At 43.8% G+C, this 19,418-nt stretch overlaps 1 protein-coding gene and 1 pseudogene across 1 annotated transcript; both read left to right on the forward strand.

Annotated features, from left to right (window-relative positions):
• Nucleotides 1–1,525: 1,525 nt before the first annotated feature.
• LOC135524997 (uncharacterized) lies at nucleotides 1,526–3,660 on the forward strand (annotated as a pseudogene).
• A 4,239-nt stretch (nucleotides 3,661–7,899) lies between these two features.
• Nucleotides 7,900–15,931, forward strand: rbm28 (RNA binding motif protein 28). The gene is made up of 18 exons (XM_064951782.1): nucleotides 7,900–8,337; nucleotides 8,520–8,672; nucleotides 8,791–8,897; nucleotides 9,220–9,295; nucleotides 9,750–9,842; nucleotides 9,993–10,176; nucleotides 10,582–10,754; nucleotides 10,883–11,056; nucleotides 11,231–11,304; nucleotides 11,421–11,556; nucleotides 11,632–11,696; nucleotides 11,858–12,016; nucleotides 12,284–12,433; nucleotides 12,829–12,903; nucleotides 12,976–13,144; nucleotides 13,301–13,478; nucleotides 15,136–15,253; nucleotides 15,345–15,931. The coding sequence occupies exons 1-18, from the start codon at nucleotides 8,220–8,222 to the stop codon at nucleotides 15,480–15,482; spliced, it is 2,340 nt and encodes a 779-aa protein (XP_064807854.1). The 5' UTR covers nucleotides 7,900–8,219; the 3' UTR covers nucleotides 15,483–15,931.
• The last annotated feature ends 3,487 nt before the right edge of the window (nucleotides 15,932–19,418 follow it).

A 19,418-nucleotide genomic window follows, 5' to 3' on the forward strand; every position in this document is an offset into this window, starting at 1 on the left:
TGTTGGAATTACTCAATAGGGTCTGCTAAACTTAAATTTGTCTGGTGACTCCTTACTCCACCCACTCCATTCACTATATTGCAATACACAGTATATATAGGATACTTATAGTATTGGGTGGTAGAGAAAAAAACCTTTACTACCTGTGTCATATAGACTGGGGTGGGAAATACTCAGTTGGGTCTCTACTAACCAAATATGGTTAGTTTTGGAGGGGGATTGTGTCGCCCGGTCTGCTGCTGGCTTTTCATCTGCTAAACACATGTATGTGACAAATACAATTTGAATTGCTGGCTTTTCATTCTGCCCCCTCCATAGCCCCTCCATAGCCCCCAATGCAATGCACTGTAATAGACTGTACATGCTAAACATTCTGGCTTGTAGAGATAACTTTTATACCTGTCTCAGCTGAGACTGAGAATTTCCCACCCCACTTTAGCTGAGACAGGTAGAAAAGTTCTACAAGCCCAAATGTATCCTATGTACAGTCTATTACAGTGTAATGCATTGGCGGCTGTGGCCCTGTGACAGTCTCCCCCCCCCCCCCTCTCCTTCCAGTTCTCTGCTGCCAATGACTGGAACGAACAACAAAAAGCACTGAAACTGGAAACACTTATCTCCCTCACTAGCTTTAAGCACCAACTGTCAGAGCAGCTCACAGATTACTGCACCTGTACATAGCCCACCTATATTTTAGCCCAAACAACTACCTCTTTCCCTACTGTAGTTAATTTATTTATTTTGCTCCTTTGCATCCCATTATTTTTATTTCTACTTTGCACATTCTTCCATTGCAAATCTACCATTCCAGTGTTTTACTTGCTATATTGTATTTACTTTGCCACCATGGCCTTTTTTTGCCTTTACCTCCCTTATCTCACCTCATTTGCTCACATCGTATATAGACTTGTTTATACTGTATTATTGACTGTATGTTTGTTTTGCTCCATGTGTAACTCTGTCGTTGTATGTGTCGAACTGCTTTGCTTTATCTTGGCCAGATCGCAATTGTAAATGGGAACTTGTTCTCAACTTGCCTACCTGGTTTAAATAAAGGTGAAAAAAAAGTAACCATATTTGGTTATTAGAGACCCTACTGACTATTTCCCACCCCACTTTAGCTGAGACAGGTGAAAAAGTTATCTCTACAGCCCAATATTCTCAACATACCAGTGTCAATGTAGTATTTTTTGATTATTGGTCTTTAAAAAAAAGTGATTGGAATTGTTTACTTGCGGTAAAATAGCTAGTTAACGCTATGCCAGTTTTGACAGATCATCATGTTTTGAGTTATTGAATTAATCTTGCCCACTAATTGCCCGTTAATATGCCTTTTCAAAATGTGAAATGATGACCAATTAACCTAGCAGCTTTTTTATTGATATTTTCAGTGTGCAAAATCCTATGTTGCCCGAAAATCTGAAAACGTTAGTTGAAAATTGTGTTTTATTGAGACGGCACACATTTTCCCAACGGACTGCCATTAAAGCTAGTTAAGGAGGAAAAGTATGCTTTTGCAACCTGAATGGATGATACTTTAAGTACGAGCCGGTCCACGGGGGACACAAGTATGTTACCAGCTGGGCATATCAAACCAAGACGATAGTGCAGATATAGCGGCCACCATCGGCTTCCTAGGCTAGTTACACAGTCTGAAACTAAGCACTACAAAAACGTGGAAAGTTAATTTACAAGCCAGAATATTGAGTAAAAATACATTTTACTCTACCGCATGTCTGTGCGGTTGGTCCTTCTGCTGGTGGAAATTGGAGACAAAATATCTGCAGGAAAGTAGCTATTATTTACGATTACTTTTTAGAGCGCTGGTACTGCTGTTGACCTTTTTATCATCTGGCACATTGAGTACAAAATGAACACCTGCACGATCACGGTTAGTATGTATGCATTGCGTGGATGTACTGTACTTCTGTCTTGTGCATATGTCTTAGTTGATGAGTTAACAAATCGTGATAGCCACACAGGGACTCACGGTTTGAAGTCTGTTTAATAAAATGTTCCTGTGGGTATACATTTCCACCTGCAGAAGGACCAACTGTCCAGACTACCTGTAGAGTAAATTTACATTTTTGTTATTTAACTACTGGCTTCCAGCAGACTGTTCGTTTTTTTTTTTTGCAATCCCATTTCCAGCAACACGAGTGTGGCAATACAGCGTTGCTAAAAGAACACACTGCATGTTTGCACATGCAGTGTGCCCTTTGGAAAGTCAGGGGTCCAACTGCTACAGCTCGAACAACCTCATAGTTGTCAATAGGCTAGCTTGCAATTAATTAATACATAAATAACTGAATGAATGAATGACTATGGTCAAATTACACTACAATAGAAGTACTAGCTATCTATAATGTTGCATCATGTTTATACAGCAAATCTGTCTACAAAATATAATTTTTCAATTTCTCATTATTTTCCCCTTCCATACCAACACCTTTACCACAGTTGCCTTATTGTACTGCCAGCGCCCCCGACAGGCTTCCTAACTCAACGCTCACTGTCAAACCTTGCTGTCACCATGCTATTCCGTGGGATCACAGCTCACCGCATCAGCAAGACCATCATCTTTTACCTGAACGAGACGGCATCACCTAAACCTTCACCTGGGCCTCCCATTGGGCCTCCCCTTGGCCCTTTGTCTGCCCTGAACGATGCAGCATGTACCCCCACCAACCCTTACCCCAGGCCCAACCAAGCCCCTGCTGCTAATGCTTCCCTGGTTGGGGTCGCGACCCCAGGCTGTGGCCAAGTACTGTGAGATCTACTTCCGTACAGGCTTCGACGTGCTCATAGTGGAGAGCGAGGTGAGGAATGGATAAAAGTTTAAAGAGGAAACGTCATACTCTCTCTGCTCTCCTTTCTGTCTAAAACAACTCCGATCCCCCCTCTGCTCTAGGTAAGTCAGTTTCTGTGGCCTGGTTGGGGTCTAGACTATGGAGCAAGGGTACTGGATGTCCTACAGAGTGACCGCTTTGTGTCACGCCCCTGACTCTTGCACGCCTTTTCCATAGGAGGATACACCTTCACCCAGTTGCTGGTGCACATATCCCAAGACACACAGAAGTACCACAGCTTCATTAAGAGGATCAAAGGCCACATGTATGACAGCCTAGTACTGTCTAGTACAGCCTGGTTAGGGGTTAATAAGTTAACCAGTGAGCTGACATTGTCCTCTCTCCTAAGGCCATTTAAACCTTGTGTGTGTATTTGATTATCTCCTCAGGTCTAAGTAAAAACTTATTCCCCCGGCTGGAGAGCCTGGTTAAATGAGCCAGCATACTCTTCAAATGCCACACGGTCGACTACTTCAACACTGGCATCAACGTCTGGCATCTTCAGGAACAACCCTGTCGCCCTTGTCTTCTTCTGCCAGAATGACACGCTGTGTGACCCTGAGGTCATGGAGGAGATCATCACCTACTGGAGGAAACGAGGGATGGAGGTGACGGGACATGAAGTGGGAGGAGTCAACACATGCAGGCCACCTGGGATGACACCCCCAGGAGTACCTGTTCACCTTAGAGACCTTCCTCCAGAGTCTCAGTATGGTCCCTCTCAAGGCCAAGATGTGACCCCAGGCAGGACTCACCCAACTGTGGTCCGGTCCAGAAACAATCCGTATTCCCACCCACTACCCCTTAGGCCCTCAGCATGGCCCCCATCAAGGCCAAGTTACCACAGGACACAGCTATGGTCCAGTCCAGAAATAGCCTCTAGCCCAGTGGTATTCAATGCTTTTCAGCTGGGACCCATTTTTTTTCAGCCAGAACTTCTGGGGACCCCATTTTTGGAGTGCAAATTTCTCCCTACCCCACCGCAAATCGAATGACACAACCTTAAAATCGGTAAAGTGCGCCGAATACAACAGGTGTAGACCTTACAGTGAAATGCTTACTTACAGGCTCTAACCAATAGTGCAAAAAAGGTGTTAGGTAAGTAAGGAAATAAAACAACAGTAAAAAGTCAGGCTATATACAGTAGCGAGGCTATAAAAGTAGTGAGGCTACATACAGACACCGGTTAGTCAGGCTGATTGAGGTAGTATGTACATGTAGATATGGTTAAAGTGACTATGCATATACGATGAACAGAGAGTAGCAGTAGCCTAAAAGAGGGGTTGGCGGGTAGAGAGAACAGTCTATGACTGGGGTGGCTGGGGTCTTTGACAATTTGGGGCCTTCCTCTGACACCGCCTGGTGTAGAGGTCCTGGATGGCAGGCAGCTTAGCACCAGGATCCAGTTGCAGAGGGAGGTGTTCAGTCTCAGGATCCTTGGCTTAGTGATGAGCTTTGAGGGTACTATGGTGTTGAACGCTGAGCTGTAGTCAGTGAATAGCATTCTCACACAAGTGTTCCTTTGTCCAGGTGGGAAAGGGTCAAGGATAAGGGTGTTGATGTGAGCCATTACCAGCCTTTCAAAGCACTTCATAGCTATGGATGTGAGTGCTACGCGTCTGTAGTCGTTTAGGCAGGTTGCCTTTGTGTTGGCCCCGCAGCCTATGGGTAGCGGGAAACAATGCAGATAGCCCGGTTAGCGGGAAACAATGCAGATGCAGAGCAGTCCAGGATCCTTGGCTTAGTTAGAGCTGTAGTCAGTGAATAGCATTCTGCGCGATTGCATCATCTGTGGAGCACTGGTGAGCCATTACCAGCCTTTCAAAGCACTTCATAGCGTGCCCACAGGGACTATGGTTGAAAGATCAGACATGTTGAACATGTCATCAGTTGGTGTATGTGTATGTTGATCTGTTTAAACGCTTTGCTTGTTTGATGGTCACTGGGCAGCTCACAGCTGTGCTTCCCTTTGTAGTCTGTAATAGTTTGCAGTCCCTGCCACATAAGATGCAATAGCCCTGTAGGATTTCTTGCATAGCAGGATTTCTGTCCGGGTTAGAGTCCCGCACCCTGAAAGAGGCAGCTCTACCCTTTAGCTCAGTGCGAATGTTGCCTGTAATCCATGGCTTTTGGTTGGGGGTATGTACGCACAGTCACTGTGGGGACGACGCCCTCGATGCACTTATTGATAAAGCCAGTGACTGATGTGGTGTACTCCTCAATGCCATCGGAAGAATCCCGGAACATGTTCCAGTCTGTGATAGCAATACATTCCTATAGTTTAGCATCTGCTTCATCTGACCACTTTTTTATAGACTCTGGTGCTTCCTGCTTTAATTTTTGCTTGTAAGCAGGAATCAGGAGGATAGATTTGTGGTCAGATTTACCAAATGGAGGGCGAGGGAGAGGTTTGTATGCATCTCTGTGTGTGGAGTACAGGTGATCTAGAATTTCTTTCCCTCTGGTTGCACATTTAACATATTGATAGAAATTTGGTAGAACGGATTTAAGTTTCCCTGTATTAAAGTCTCAGGCCACTAGGAGCGCTGCCTCTTTGAGTGGTTTCCTGTTTGCTTATTTCCTTATACAGCTGACTGAGTGCGGTGTCAGTGCCAGCATCTGTCTGTGGTGGTAAATAAACAGCCACGAAAAGTATAGCTGAAAACTCTTTAGGCAAGTAGTGTGGCCTGTAATTTATCACAATATACTCTACTTCAGGCGAGCAAAATCTAGAGACTTCCTTAGATTTCGTGCACCAGCTGTTGTTTACAAATATGCACAGACCACCCCCCCTCGTCTTACTGGAGTGTGCTGTTCAATCTTGCCGGTGCAGCATATATCCCGCTAGCTGAATATCCATGCAGTCATTCAGCCACGATTCAGTGACTCATTATTACAGTTTTTGATGTCCCATTGGTAGGATATTCGTGATCGTACCTCGTCTAATTTATTGTCCAATGATTGCACATTGGCGAGTAGTATTGACTGTTGCGGCAGCTTTCCCAGTCGTCTTCGCTGGGTCCTGACCAGGCATCCTGCTCTTTGTCCTCTGTACCTGCGTCGCTTCCTCTTGCAAATAACGGGGATGTCGGTCCTGTGGGGTGTTTGGAGAATGTCTTGTGCGTCGTCTTTGTTGTGGAAAAAATCTTTGTCTAATCTGAGGTCAGTGATCTCTGTCCTAATATCCAGAAGCTCTTTTTTGCGGTAAGATACGGTTGCAGAAACATGATGTACAAAATAAGTTACAAACAATTGGTTAGGCGCCTGTAAAACTGCTGCCATTTCTTCCGGCGCCATTTTTTGTTGACGCTGAAACTGGTGTTTTGCCGGTACTTTTTAGTGAATCTGCCAGTTGAGGACTTGTGAGACATCTGTTTCTCAAACTAGACACTCTACTGTACTTGTCCCCTTGCTCAATTGTGCACCGGGCCTCCCACTCCTCTTTCTATTCTGGTTAGAGCCAGTTTGCACTGTTCTGTACGAGATCTTCAGTTTCTTGACAATTTTTCACATGGACTAGCCTTCATTCCTTAGAACAATAATAGACTGATGAGTTTCAGAAGAAAGTGCTTTGTTTCTGGCCATTTTGAGCCTGTAATCGAACCCACAAATGCTGATGCTCCAGATACTCAACTAGACTAAATAATGCCAGTTTTATTGCTTCTTTAATCAGAAAAACAGTTTTCAGCTGTGCTAACATAATTGCATGAGGGTTTTCTAATGATCAATTAGCCTTTTAAAATTATAAACTTGGGTTAGCTAACTCAACGTGCTATTGGAACACTGGAGTGATGGTTGATGTTGATGGGCCTCTGTACGCCTTTGTAGATATTCCATAAAAATCTGCCGTTTCCAGCTACAATAGTCATTTACAACATTAACCATGTCTACACTGTATTTCTGATCAATTTGATGTTATTTTAATGGACAGAAAATGTGCTTTTCTTTCAAAAATAAGGACATTTCTAACTGACCCCAAACATTTGAATGGTCGTATATTTTATTAAAATGGTGAACCCACTGCAGTTCCCCCATGACCCCGCTTAGGTTCATGACCCTGACTTTGAATACCATTTCCCTAGCCCTTACCCCGTAGTTACTCAGGCCCCCCTCAACACCAAGATGTGACAGTTTGCACTGCACTTATCTACAAGGACATGTTTGAGCACTGTAGGTATAGTGGGGATTTGTCTACACTTTTACATATTCTCAAAGAACGTCCTACCACAGTAACTCTTAACCTGACCTACTTCCCATTTCTATTATAATAAATTAGATACTTGCTTAGTATACTTTTGGCAGAATAAGTAATTGTTTCGGAATTGCACCAGAAATGTCATGTAATATGTGATATAGCTTCTGCACTGTGAATGCATTGCGTAGGTTACGTGGTACTCTGAATACCTCAACAGCACCATTCCATGGTGACAATCTCTATTATGTTAAATTAATAGTATAGTGCAAAGTGTATTGTGAAATTAGTTTATTATCATAAAAGTGTTTGTCTGTCATATATGTGATTGCATAGATAATTTTCAACATATACAATCTTCATGAATTTTTATTAAAATAAATTGTCAAGACATACTGCAACTCTTCAATGCAATGTTTTCAAACAGAAGTGCCATTTTCCCGTAACTGGTAAACACATGAATTGAGATGAATTTGTCAGTTTACATGAGTTTAATTTTCAAATATTTACACTGGAAAGGATGCCAATTCTAAAATCTTCTATGTACAAAGATCTTTTCATGATTTGATTCCTAGATTTAGTGAAATGTTTTTTGTCATCTGTCATCTGCCAGTACCACCCTGACCACTTGTGTTAGCTATTTTCATGCGTTCTATTTTTTGGAGATCATTGTTAAAATAACATTAACGTTGGACTTTGTTTGACTCTGGTTGGTGGAAACATGCAAGTTTGTTTAGATGGATGGCTCAAAAGCCTGCACATACAGCTAATAGCTTTGCATGATACATGCACGGTCGCAGGAATGCACTGACTAGTTGGTTCGCTCACTGTCATAACGAAGAAGAAGAGTTGCCGGAAATCACGGATTGCAACTTCCTTTCAATTCCAAGATGGCTGCCACATTCGGAAAACGTGTGTTGACCATTTCAACAAATTAGCGTTTACCATGCTTTCATACAGTTTTCCTATTATTTTGATTAAATTGTCAATATATTGGAAGTAAAGACTATTTGTTTGGATAGTTTAGAGTTATCTGTGGCGAGTATACATTTGGGAGTGTTGGAAAGAAAGTAGCTAGCTAGTTTGTTAGCTTGCCAGTGTGTTCTATTGGTTGACTGGCTAACAAAAAGCAACAGTGATCAGAACAAGAAACGTAAGGTCTTAGCACAGAATAAGCCATGTCAGCCCTTACAATATTCGTCCGGAGTTTGCCAGCAGATGCATCTAACGACCGCCTGGAGGAGATATTCTCTGAGATTGGACCTGTGAAGCACTGCTTTGTTGTCAAGGAAAAAGGTAAGACGGCTACTAGCTAACGTTAGCTAATTTGGCTAATTTGTCATCTTTGTAAAACTGCTAATTACTTCAACTTCATCATGTCATGAAACTACAAGTAGCCAGACCCTGTCATGCATAATAATAATATTAAACAATATGTGTGAGAAGTTAAACAACAGTCTGGCATGTGGTCCTTTCAGGTGCAGAAAAATGTCGGGGGTTTGGGTATGTCACTTACTCCATGGAGGAGGATGCACAGCGCGCTGTGAGAGAGGTGAAAGACTATGATGGACAGAAGATAAACGTGTCGGTGGCCAAGAAGAAACTAAATGACAAGAAAAGGGGAACAACAGGTTTGTAAAACTTATGTGGATGCTTAGTTTGTTATTTAGGTACCTACGTAATTCATAACTCTTACATTTGTGATGGTGAAATTAGAGGTTCAAATATGTATTGTGGTCTTCTACACAGCCACGGCACCAAAAGATCCAGTACCACAAAAAGAACAGAAATCTGAAGGAGGCTTAAAGAAAAACAGAAGGAAAGCCAGACTGATCATCAGGAATCTCAGTTTCAAGGTATGAAATGCATAAACACTCACACAGGTAAACAATATTTATCTTTTTCCTCTGCTTTGTGTGAGGATGCTTTGTCTTCAGTTAAGAAAATATGTAAGCTGTTTTATTGTCACATACACCAGATGTGTTGTTTTACAGGGTCAGCCATAGTATTACGGCACACCTGGAGCAAATTAGGGTTAAGTGTCTTGCTCAAGGGCACCTCATCATTGTCGGTTCAGGTATTCGAACCAGCAATATTCCGGTTACTGACCCAGCGCTCTTAACCGCTAGGCTACCTGCCGCCTAGTTAGTTGTGAATGTTTGTCTCATGTTCACACAGTGCTCGAATGAGGATCTGAAGCAGACCTTTGCCAAGTTTGGGACAGTTCTGGAGGCCAACATCCCGCTCAAACCAGGTACAGACCTCACTTTGAGGCCCTCTGTAGCTCAGTCGGTAGTGCATGGCTCTTGTAAGGCCAGGATAGTGGGTTCTATTCCTGGGGCCATCTATACACAAAAAATGTATGCACGCATAACTGTAAGCCGCTTTGGATAAAAGCGTCTGCTAAATGGCACACATTCCATTACTTTGAGCGAATCACCACCCAACCACACTAAGCACGGTTGAGCCTTGGTTCAATCACCAGCCAACCACACTAAGCACTGTTGATTCTTGGTGCAGTCACCAGCCAACCACACTAAGCACTGTTGAGCCTTGGTTCAATCACCACCCAACCACACTAAGCATGGTTGATTCTTGGTTCAATCACCACCCAACCACACTAAGCACTGTTGCGCTAAGACAACTTTAATGTCAATAACATGTTTTCTATCTGGTGGCTGACCATTCCTCACTCTGTTCATCTTCAGATGGGAAGATGAGGGGCTTTGCGTTTGTCCAGTTTAAGAACGTCTTAGAGGCAGGAAAAGCCTTGAACGCCATAAACCTGAAAAAGATCAAAGGTGAGACACCTTAACCTGCTGTGTGTGTTTGTATGTGTGAGAGATGGACACCTTTTTCTGCCCTGTGAATATCTCGCATAAAGATGTGGAGCATCTCAACAGTCTACTGTAGCTTCCTCTACTCTGATCAAGTCATTCTATCCTTTACAGGAAGGCAGGTAGCTGTGGATTGGGCTGTGGCTAAAGACAAGTTTGTCGCTACTCAGCCAGGAGCTAAGAAAGAGGAAAAGGTTGCAGCAGAGAAAGTGGCACCTGAAAGTGACTCTGAAGAGGAGGAGAAGGTGGAGGAAGAGGAGGAGGAGAAGAAGAAACCAGAAGCACATTCAAAGAACAAGTATGAGCTTTTGCAGTCTTAATCTGTATTTCTGCATGTCCTCAGTTTATTGAATTAAAGTGAATGATGCGCTGTAAATATTTAGACCAGTGTGTCAAACGTGTTCCATGGAGGGCCTAGTGTCTGCAGATTTTTATTTTTCCTTTCAATTAAGCCCTACAAAACCAGGTGTGGGGAGTTCCTTACGAGTGAGTTACCTTAATTCATCAATCAAGTACAAGGGCGGAGCGAAAACCCACAGCCATTCGCCCTCCGTGGAATGAGTTTGACACTTGTGATTGAGACCTACTCTACATTAAATGTCTGAATTGGTATTCTTTGGCTTGACTTTGTCCTTTGGTTCTGAGGACTGTAGTACTTCAGCCAAGTTCTTGTTGAACTGTTGTTTAACTGTCCTCTCTACAGAGTCAGCTCTAAGCCAGCTCAGCAGCCAGACAGCCCATCAGAGCACGAGAGCGAAGAGGACGATGAAGAGGATCATGAGGAGGATGAAGATTCAGAGTCTCAGAAGTCAGATTGCGATGAAACAAGTGACCTTGGGTCTGATGACGATGATGATGAAGAAGATGAGGATTCTGGTATGAATCGGTTGTCTTTTCTTGTGATTAAAGTGTGTATGCTCCACCTTGCCCTCCGTTTGAACCCCTTTGACTATTCCCCCTCTGTCTCTCTGATCCTCTCTCGGTCTCTCTCTTTGACTTTCTAGATAGTGCAGCCAACAGGAAGCCCCTCCCATCAGATATTAATCAGGGCAAAACCATCTTCATCAGGAACCTGTCGTTTGATACGGAGGAGGAAGGCTTAGAGGAGGTGTTACTGCAGTATGGAGAACTGAAGTACATCAAGATCTGCCTACACCCAGACACTGAACACTCTAAAGGTATAGTCCTTGTGCCAACACAACATCCTTCTCTCTCTCTATCGCTGACACACTCCCTCTTAAAGTTAACCAATGCAATGAAGTGATTCCAGTCAGAAGATAGAGGTCTATATGTTAACATTGAATCATGATTGTGTTGGTTGGCAATGGTTGTTGACTGTTGTGTTTGGTCAGGTATTGCATTTGCTCAGTTCAAGTCTAAAGAAGCAGCAGAGAAATGCATTGCTGATGCAGAGGACGAGTCAGAGGTGAGACGGAATAGAATGTTAAAGTACTAATGTATTCTCTACGTACATCTCTTCTGATGAGTTTTGAATTTATGTTATCTATGTTTGGGGGCAACATGTTTGTATGTCTGTCTCAGAGCGGGGGTATCCGTGTGGATGGTAGGAAGCTGAACATTGTAGCGGCGGTGAGCAGAGAGGACGCTGTCAAACTAAAAGACAAGAAGATTAAAACTCATACAGGGACCAGGAACCTCTACCTGGCTAGAGAGGGATGTAAGTTACTTCTCACCTCCCTTTTCCTCTCCTCTCCCCACCCCTCCATCTCATCCCTCTCTCTCTCTCTTTCAGTGATACGGTCAGGAACAAAGGCAGCTGAGGGTGTTCCAGCAGCAGACATGGCCAAGAGGACCCGAGTGAGTACTTCCGGTTTTTCAACCAATCAAAGCATCAGTGTTGTCTTACAACCAATCAGAACACATTGTGTTGGTAACTGAGGGCTTGTGTCCTCAGTGTGTGTTTGTTTGAGGAAGGCCAGAGTGTGTACATTTGTTAACGCTCCCCTCTCCCGTCTTAGTTTGAGGACCTGAAGCTGACCAAGCTACGGGACATTAATGTGTTTGTGTCTAAGACCCGTTTGTGTGTCCACAACCTGCCCAAATTTGTAGACGTCAAACAACTACGAAAACTCTGCCTGAAAGCTGCAGGGGGTGGCAAAGTGGTCCGCATTACCGAGGTAAGAAACTGCTACCACATTTCCATAGACTTTAATCAGATGGAAACAGCTATGTCATTAGGTCCTCTCATCTCTCCAGGTGATCTGTTAGTGACCACATGGTAGCACTATTGTCCTATAAAGTTTCCTGCCCATGTTGAATGGCCTTTAATTTCTCTTTACAATCTCTCTCCAATTTTCTCTCCCTTTCTCTTCTTTCTGTGTCTACCATTTGCCTCTTCTCTCTTATTTTCCTCACCATCTTCATCTGTATCCACCACCACCCAGTGCAGGGTGATGTATGATAAGAAGCCGGAGCGTGGTCAGGTGTTAGGCCGGTCACTAGGTTACGGCTTCGTTCAGTTCCAAGAACATGAACACGCTCTGAAGACACTACGATACCTCAACAACAACCCTGACATCTACGGAAACACCAAGGTGTGTGTGGCGCTGTGTCATTGTTGATCTGTGTGTTATGCATACACGAGTCCAGAGCACGTCTTTAACCTTATCCTGGACAGAATGCAGCTGTGTTTGAGAATGTAAATCCCAGGTTATGTTTCTGAATGTTGTCTTTGACTTTCAGTTGATGTCAGTACCTGCAGTAATTTATATCGGAACACATTGGATATGGACTCAAACATTGTAGTCATCAATATTGAAGAGAATGTTGAATTACCCATACTCATGTTTGGTTTGGCAACCTATAGCATCTGATCAATATTGACAGTTTTCTTGCTAAATGATGAGAATGTGTTATTGAAAAGACTATTTGTAGGTTGTTATTAAAAAAAAAATTCTTGTGTGATTTACTGTGTGGTATCTGTCTACAGAGGCCCATCGCTGAGTTCTCTCTTGAAGATGGAAAGAAGCTGAAGATGAAAGAAATGCGACAACAACAAGTCAAGGTGTGTCTCTCTTCTGTGTGTGTGTGTGTGATGATTAAAATGAAGAGTAACAATTCTCTCCATGGTTACCAGGAGCGTTTCAAGGGGCGGGGCCCTCAGGGAGGAGTGACGCCGCAGTCTGGAGGCAAGACTGGACCTCAGAGGTTTGGGTCTAAACCCCAGGGTGCCATGGTAACAAAGGAGGGGCCAGCGAAGACGCAGACACAGTCGTTACCATCCGGACAGGACAGAAAGGATGGAGGTATGACGCTGTACATTTCTGCCCTAACCCTTAATATAAAACAAACAGCTCATCAATTCTGGTGGAAGTGCTATTTTCCCTCCTTTTTCTGTTTTTGTTTTTGTTTTTTTTTGTTGTTTCTGACATTTTTCTCGCTTTTCTTTCCCTCTCGTCTAGTACCTCCCCCCCAGCCACAGGCCCAGACTCTGTTCCAGACCCAGCCACAGGACCAGAAGCAGGGCCGGCAGTATGCAGGCTTCCAGACCACCCCGGTTCTAGAACATGTAGAACTGGAGGATGGAAAGAAAAGACGGAAGGTTCTAGCCCTACCTTCTCACCGTGGCCCAAAGATCAGGTAACACACAAATACAGTTGAAGTCGGAATTTTGCATACACTTAGGTTGGTTAAAATACATTTTTCAACCACTCCACAAATTTCTTGTTAACAAACTATAGTTTTGTCAAGTCGGTTAGGACATCTACTTTGTGCATGACACAAGTAATATTTCCAACAATTGTTTACAGACAAATTATTTCACTTATAATTCATGGCATCACAATTCCAGTGGGTCAGAAGTTTACATACACTAAGTTGACTGTGCCTTTAAACAGCTTGGAAAATTCCAGAAAATGATGTCATGGCTTTAGAAGCTTCTAGTGGGCTAATTGACATAATTTGAGTCAATTGGAGGTGTACCCGTGGATGTATTTCAAGGCCTACTTTCAAACTCAGTGCCTCTGCTTGACATCTTGGGAAAATCAAAAGAAATCAGCCAAGACCTCAGAAAAATAATAGCCAAGTCTGGTTCATCCTTGGGAGCAATTTCCAAAAGCCTGAAGGTACCATACCACGTTCACCTGTACAAACAATAGTACGTACGCAAGTATAAACATCATGGGACCTGTCATACCGCTCAGGAAGGAGACGTGTTCTGTCTGCTCGAGATGAACAAACTTTGGTGCGAAAAGTGCAAATCAATTCCAGAACAACAGCAAAGGACCTTGTGAAGATACTGGAGGAAACGGGTACAAAAGTATCTATATCCACAGTAAAACAAGTCCCATACCGACAAACCTGAAAGGCCGCTCAGCAAGAAAGAAGCCACTGCTCCAAAACCGCCATAAAAAGCCAGACTATGGTTTGCAACTGCACATGGGGACAAATATCGTACTTTTTGGAGAAATGTCCTCTGTTGTGAAAAAAATAGAACTGTTTGGCCATAATAACCATCATTATGTTTGGAGGAAAAGGGGGAGGCTTGCAAGCCGAAGAACACCATCCCAACTGTGAAACGCGGGGTGGCAGCAGCATGTTGTGGTGGTGCTTTGCTGCAGGAGGGACTGGTGCACTTCACAAAATAGATGGCATCATAAGTGAGGAAAATTGTGGATATATTGAAGCAACATCTCAAGACATCAGTCAGGAAGTTAAAGCTTGGTTGGAAATGGGTCTTCCAAGTGGACAATGACCCCAAGCATACTTCCAAAGTTGTGGCAAAATGGCTTAAGGACAACAAAGTCAATGTATTGGAGTGGCCATCACAAAGCCCTGACCTCAATCCTATAGAATATTTTTGGGCAGAACTGAAAAAGTGTGTGCAAGCAAGGAGGCCTACAAACCTGACTCAGTTACACCAGCTCTGTCAGTAGGAATAGGTCAAAATTCACCCAACTTATTGTGGGAAGCTTGTGGAAGGCTACCCGAAACGTTTGACCCAGGTAAAACAATTTAAAGGCAATGCTACCTTCTGACATGGAAAGTGATGAAAAAAATAAAAGCTGAAATAAATATTTCTCTACTATTATTCTGACATTTCACATTCTTAAAATTTAAGTGGTGATCCTAACTGACCTAAGACAGGGACGTTTTACTAGGATTATCAGGAATTGTCAGGAATTGTGAAACTGAGTTTAAATGTATTTGGCTACGGTGTATGTGAACGTCCGACTTAAACTCTACTTTACCTATCATAATGTAACACAAACTACATGGTAAAATTTTCATTGTGCAGGGCACGTGATAAGGGGAATCCGCAGCCTGCCCAGCCTAAGAAGCCCAAGAACCGGCCCAGCAGGAGAGAGCTACAGGGAGGAACGTCACTGGAGAAACCTACACAGCCCAGAACAAAGGTTACACTCGCACACACACACATTACCCATGTCTGCATGCCTTGGCCCCAAGAACAGGTAATACATTGAACTGTCTTCAATTGTTTTCCAGAGCGCAAAGGGGGCCAAGAAGCGGTTTAGGAACCAAGAGGATGACCGCTTTGATAACCTAGTTGAACAGTACAAGAGGAAACTGATGGGTGGCAACAAGACCACAAACATCAAGAAGAATAAATGGTTCAACAGTTAGTTGTGTGTGAGAGAGAGAGCGAGGCCATTTTTTTGGTATACCCCAATAACCTTTTCCTTATGTTGGTTTCTACATCATTGACATGTTGCAACAAGGGTATGATGGTTGGAATAACATTGAACTATGTATATTGGAGAGTCCGGCGTAGTACGCTGTCATATGTCTGTCCTCATGTTATACACAACGTGTGGTATGCCATCAGTGGTAAAGGAAAGCTAAGAGATGGAATATCGGAATATAATTAACTTCCTGAATTGACCCCGACTCTGACAGACTGCATCAGCTGGAAGCACATGTTAAATAATGTGTGTGTTCTTCACAACAGATGCTGATGCTTTACTCTTTACTGTGTTTTATGTTCATGTTAACTATTGGTCAATAATAATGCAAAGAATGTCAGAGCTTTCAAAAATGTAAATGAAATTTTTATTAAAGAACTTACAAAGACAGTTTGTTTAGTCTGTCTGTATTCATGTTAAATGGTCATCTGTGATTCAAGAACATTTTTCAAAGAATCAATACGTTTTGGGAACATCCACATTTAAAAAAAAAAAATAATAATAAAATTTAATAATGTTATTTGACCTTTTATTTAACCAGGTAGGCTAGTTGAGAACAAGTTCTCATTTGCAACTGTGACCTGGCCAAGATAAAGCAAAGCAGTTTGACACATACAACAGAGTTACACATGGTATAAACAAAACATACAGTGGAAAAATCTATATACAGCATGTGCAAATGAGGTTGGATAAGAGAGGTAAGACAATAAATAGGCCATGGTGGCGAAGTAATTACAATATAGCAATTAAACACTGGAATGGTAGAATGTGCAGAAAATGAATGTGCAAGTAGATCTACTGGGGTGCAAAGGAGCTAAATAAATACAGTATGGGGATGAGGTAGACTGGATGGGCTATATACAGATGAGCTATGTACAGGTGCAGTGATCTGATAGCTGGTGCTTAAAGCTAGTGGGAGGAGGTAAGAGTCTCCAGTTTTAGTGATTTTTGCAGTTCCAGTCACTGGCAGCAGAGAACTGGAAGGAGAGGCGGCCAAAGTAAGAATTGGCTTTAGGGGTGAGATATACCTGCTGGAGCGCGTGCTGCTATGGTGACCAGTGAGCTGAGATAAGGCGGGGCTTTACCTAGCAGAGACTTGTAGATGACCTGGAGCCAGTGGGTTTGGAGATGAGTATGAAGCGAGGGCCAGGCAACGAAAGCGTACAGGTTGCAGTGGTAGGAAGTATACGGGGCTTTGGTGACAAAACGGTTGGCACTGTGATAGACTGAATCCATAAACCCACGCAATGTTGATGTGTGTACTAAAACCCCGTACCTTTAAACATGAAACCCTCACTGAACCCTCTCTCTGGCTGGGACATAGAGACATCAACTTTTGACCTTTACTTATGTATCTTCTGGCGCCAACAGAGATGGCTTCCTCGCTTCGTGTTCCTAGGAAACTATGCAGTATTTTTTTTTTTTTATGTGTTATTTCTTACATTGTTACCTCAGGAAATCTTAGGTTTTATTACATACAGTAGGGAGGAACTATTGGATATAAGAGCAACGTCAACTCACCAACATTACGACCAGGAATACGACTTTCCTGAAGCAGATCCTCTGTTTGGTCCGCCACCCAGGACAATGGATCGGATCCCAGCCAGCGACCCAAAACAATGGCGCTGCAGACAGAGCGGTCTTCTGGTCAGGCTCTGTAGACGGGCGCACCGCTCCTGAGCATACTACTTGCCAATGTCCAGTCTCTTGACAACAAGGTAGACAAAATCCGAGCAAGGGTTGCCTTCCAGAGAGACATCAGAGACTGTAACGTTCTTTGTTTCACAGAAACATTGCTCACTCGAGACATGCTATCGGAGTCGGTACAGCCACCTGGTTTCTTCACGAATCACGCCGAAAGAAACAAGCATCTCTCTGGTAAGAATAAGGGCGGGGGTGTATGCCTTATGATAAACGAGACGTGGTGTGATCATAACAACATACAGGAACTCAAGTCCTTTGTTCACCTGACCTAGAATTCCTTACAATCAAATGCTGACCGCATTATCTACCATGAGATTTCTCTTCGTTCATAATCCCAGTCGTGTAGATTCCCCCCCAAGCAGACACATTTACAGCCCTGAAGGAACTTCCTTTGACTCTATGTAAACTGGAAACCACATATCCTGAGGCTGCATTTATTGTAGCTGTGGATTTTAACAAGGCTAATTTGAAAACAAGGCTCCCTAAATATCATCAGCATATCGATTGCGCGACCCGGGCTGGCAAAACCCTGGATCATTGTTAATTTATCTTCCACGACGCATATTAAGCCCTCCCCCACCCCCCTTTCAGAAAAGCTGACCACGACTCCACTTTGTTGCTCCCAGCCTATAGACAGAAACTAAAACAGGAATCACCTGTGCTCAGGTTCAATGCTGGTCCGACCAATCGGATTCCACACTTCAAGATTGCTTCGATCACGTGGACTGGGATATGTTCCGCATAGCGTCAAACAACAACATTGATGAATACGCTGATTCGGTGAGCGAGTTTATTAGCAAGTGCTTCGGTGATGTTGTACCCATAGCGTCTATTAAAACATTCCCCAACCAGAAACCGTGGATTGATGGCAGCATTCGGGCAAAACTGAAAGCGTGAACCACTGCTTTTAATCAGCGCAACGTGACCGGAAACATAAACGAATACAAACAGTGTAGCTATTCCCTCCGCAAGGCAATCAAACAAGCTTCAGTATAGCGTCAGCATAGAGACAAAGTAGAGTCACAATTCAACGGCTCAGACACAAGAGGTATGTGGCAGGGTCTACAGTCGATCATGGACTACAAAAGAAAAACCAGCCCTGTCACGGACCACAATGTCATGCTCCCAGACAAACTAAACAACTTCTTTGCTCGCTTTGAGGACAATACAGTGCCACTGGCACGGCCCACTTCCAAAACCTGCGGGCTCTCCTTCACTGCAGCCAATGTGAGTAAAACATCTAAACGTGTTAACCCTCGCAAGGCTGCAGGGCCAGGCGGCATCCCCAGCTGCGTCTTCAGAGCATGCGCAGACCAGCTGGCTGTTGTGTTTACGGACTTATTCAATCAAACCTTAACCCAGTCTGCTGTTCCCACATGCTTCAAGAGGGCCACCATTGTTCCTGTTCCCAAGAAAGTTAAGGTCACTGAGCTAAATGACTACCACCTCATAGCACTCACTTCCGTCATCATGAAGTGCTTTGAGAGACTAGTCACAGACCATATCACCTCCACCCTACCTGACACCCTAGACCCACTCCAATTTGCTTACCGCCCCAATAGGTCCACAGACAACGCAATCACACTGCACACTGCCCTAACCCATCTGGACAAGAGGAATACCTATGTAAGAATGCTGTTCATTGACTACAGCTCAGCATTTAACACCATAGCACCCTCCAAACTCAGCATTAAGCTCGAGACTCTGGGTCTCGACCCCGCCCTGTGCAACTGGGTCCTGGACTTCCTGATGTGCCGTCCGCAGGTGGTGAGGGTAGGTAACAACATCTCCACCCTGCTGATCCGCAACACTGGGGCACCACAAGGGTGCGTTCTCAGCCCTCTCCTGTACTCCCTGTACACCCATGACTGCGTGGCCATGCACGCCTCCAACTCAATCAAGTTTGCAGACGACACTACAGTGGTAGGCTTGATTACCAACAATGACGAGACGGCCTACAGGGAAGAGGTGAGGGCCCTCGGAGTGTGGTGTCAGGAAAATAACCTCACACTCAATGTCAACAAAGCAAAGGAGATGATCGTGGACTTCAGGAAACAGCAGAGGGAGCAGCCCCCTATCCACATTGACGGGACAGTAGTGGAGAAGGTGGGAAGTTTTTAGTTCCTCGGCATACACATCACAGACAAACTGAAATGGTCCACCCACACAGACA

Source organism: Oncorhynchus masou, chromosome 31 (assembly GCF_036934945.1).
Source record: "Oncorhynchus masou masou isolate Uvic2021 chromosome 31, UVic_Omas_1.1, whole genome shotgun sequence".
Lineage (NCBI taxonomy): Eukaryota > Metazoa > Chordata > Actinopteri > Salmoniformes > Salmonidae > Oncorhynchus > Oncorhynchus masou.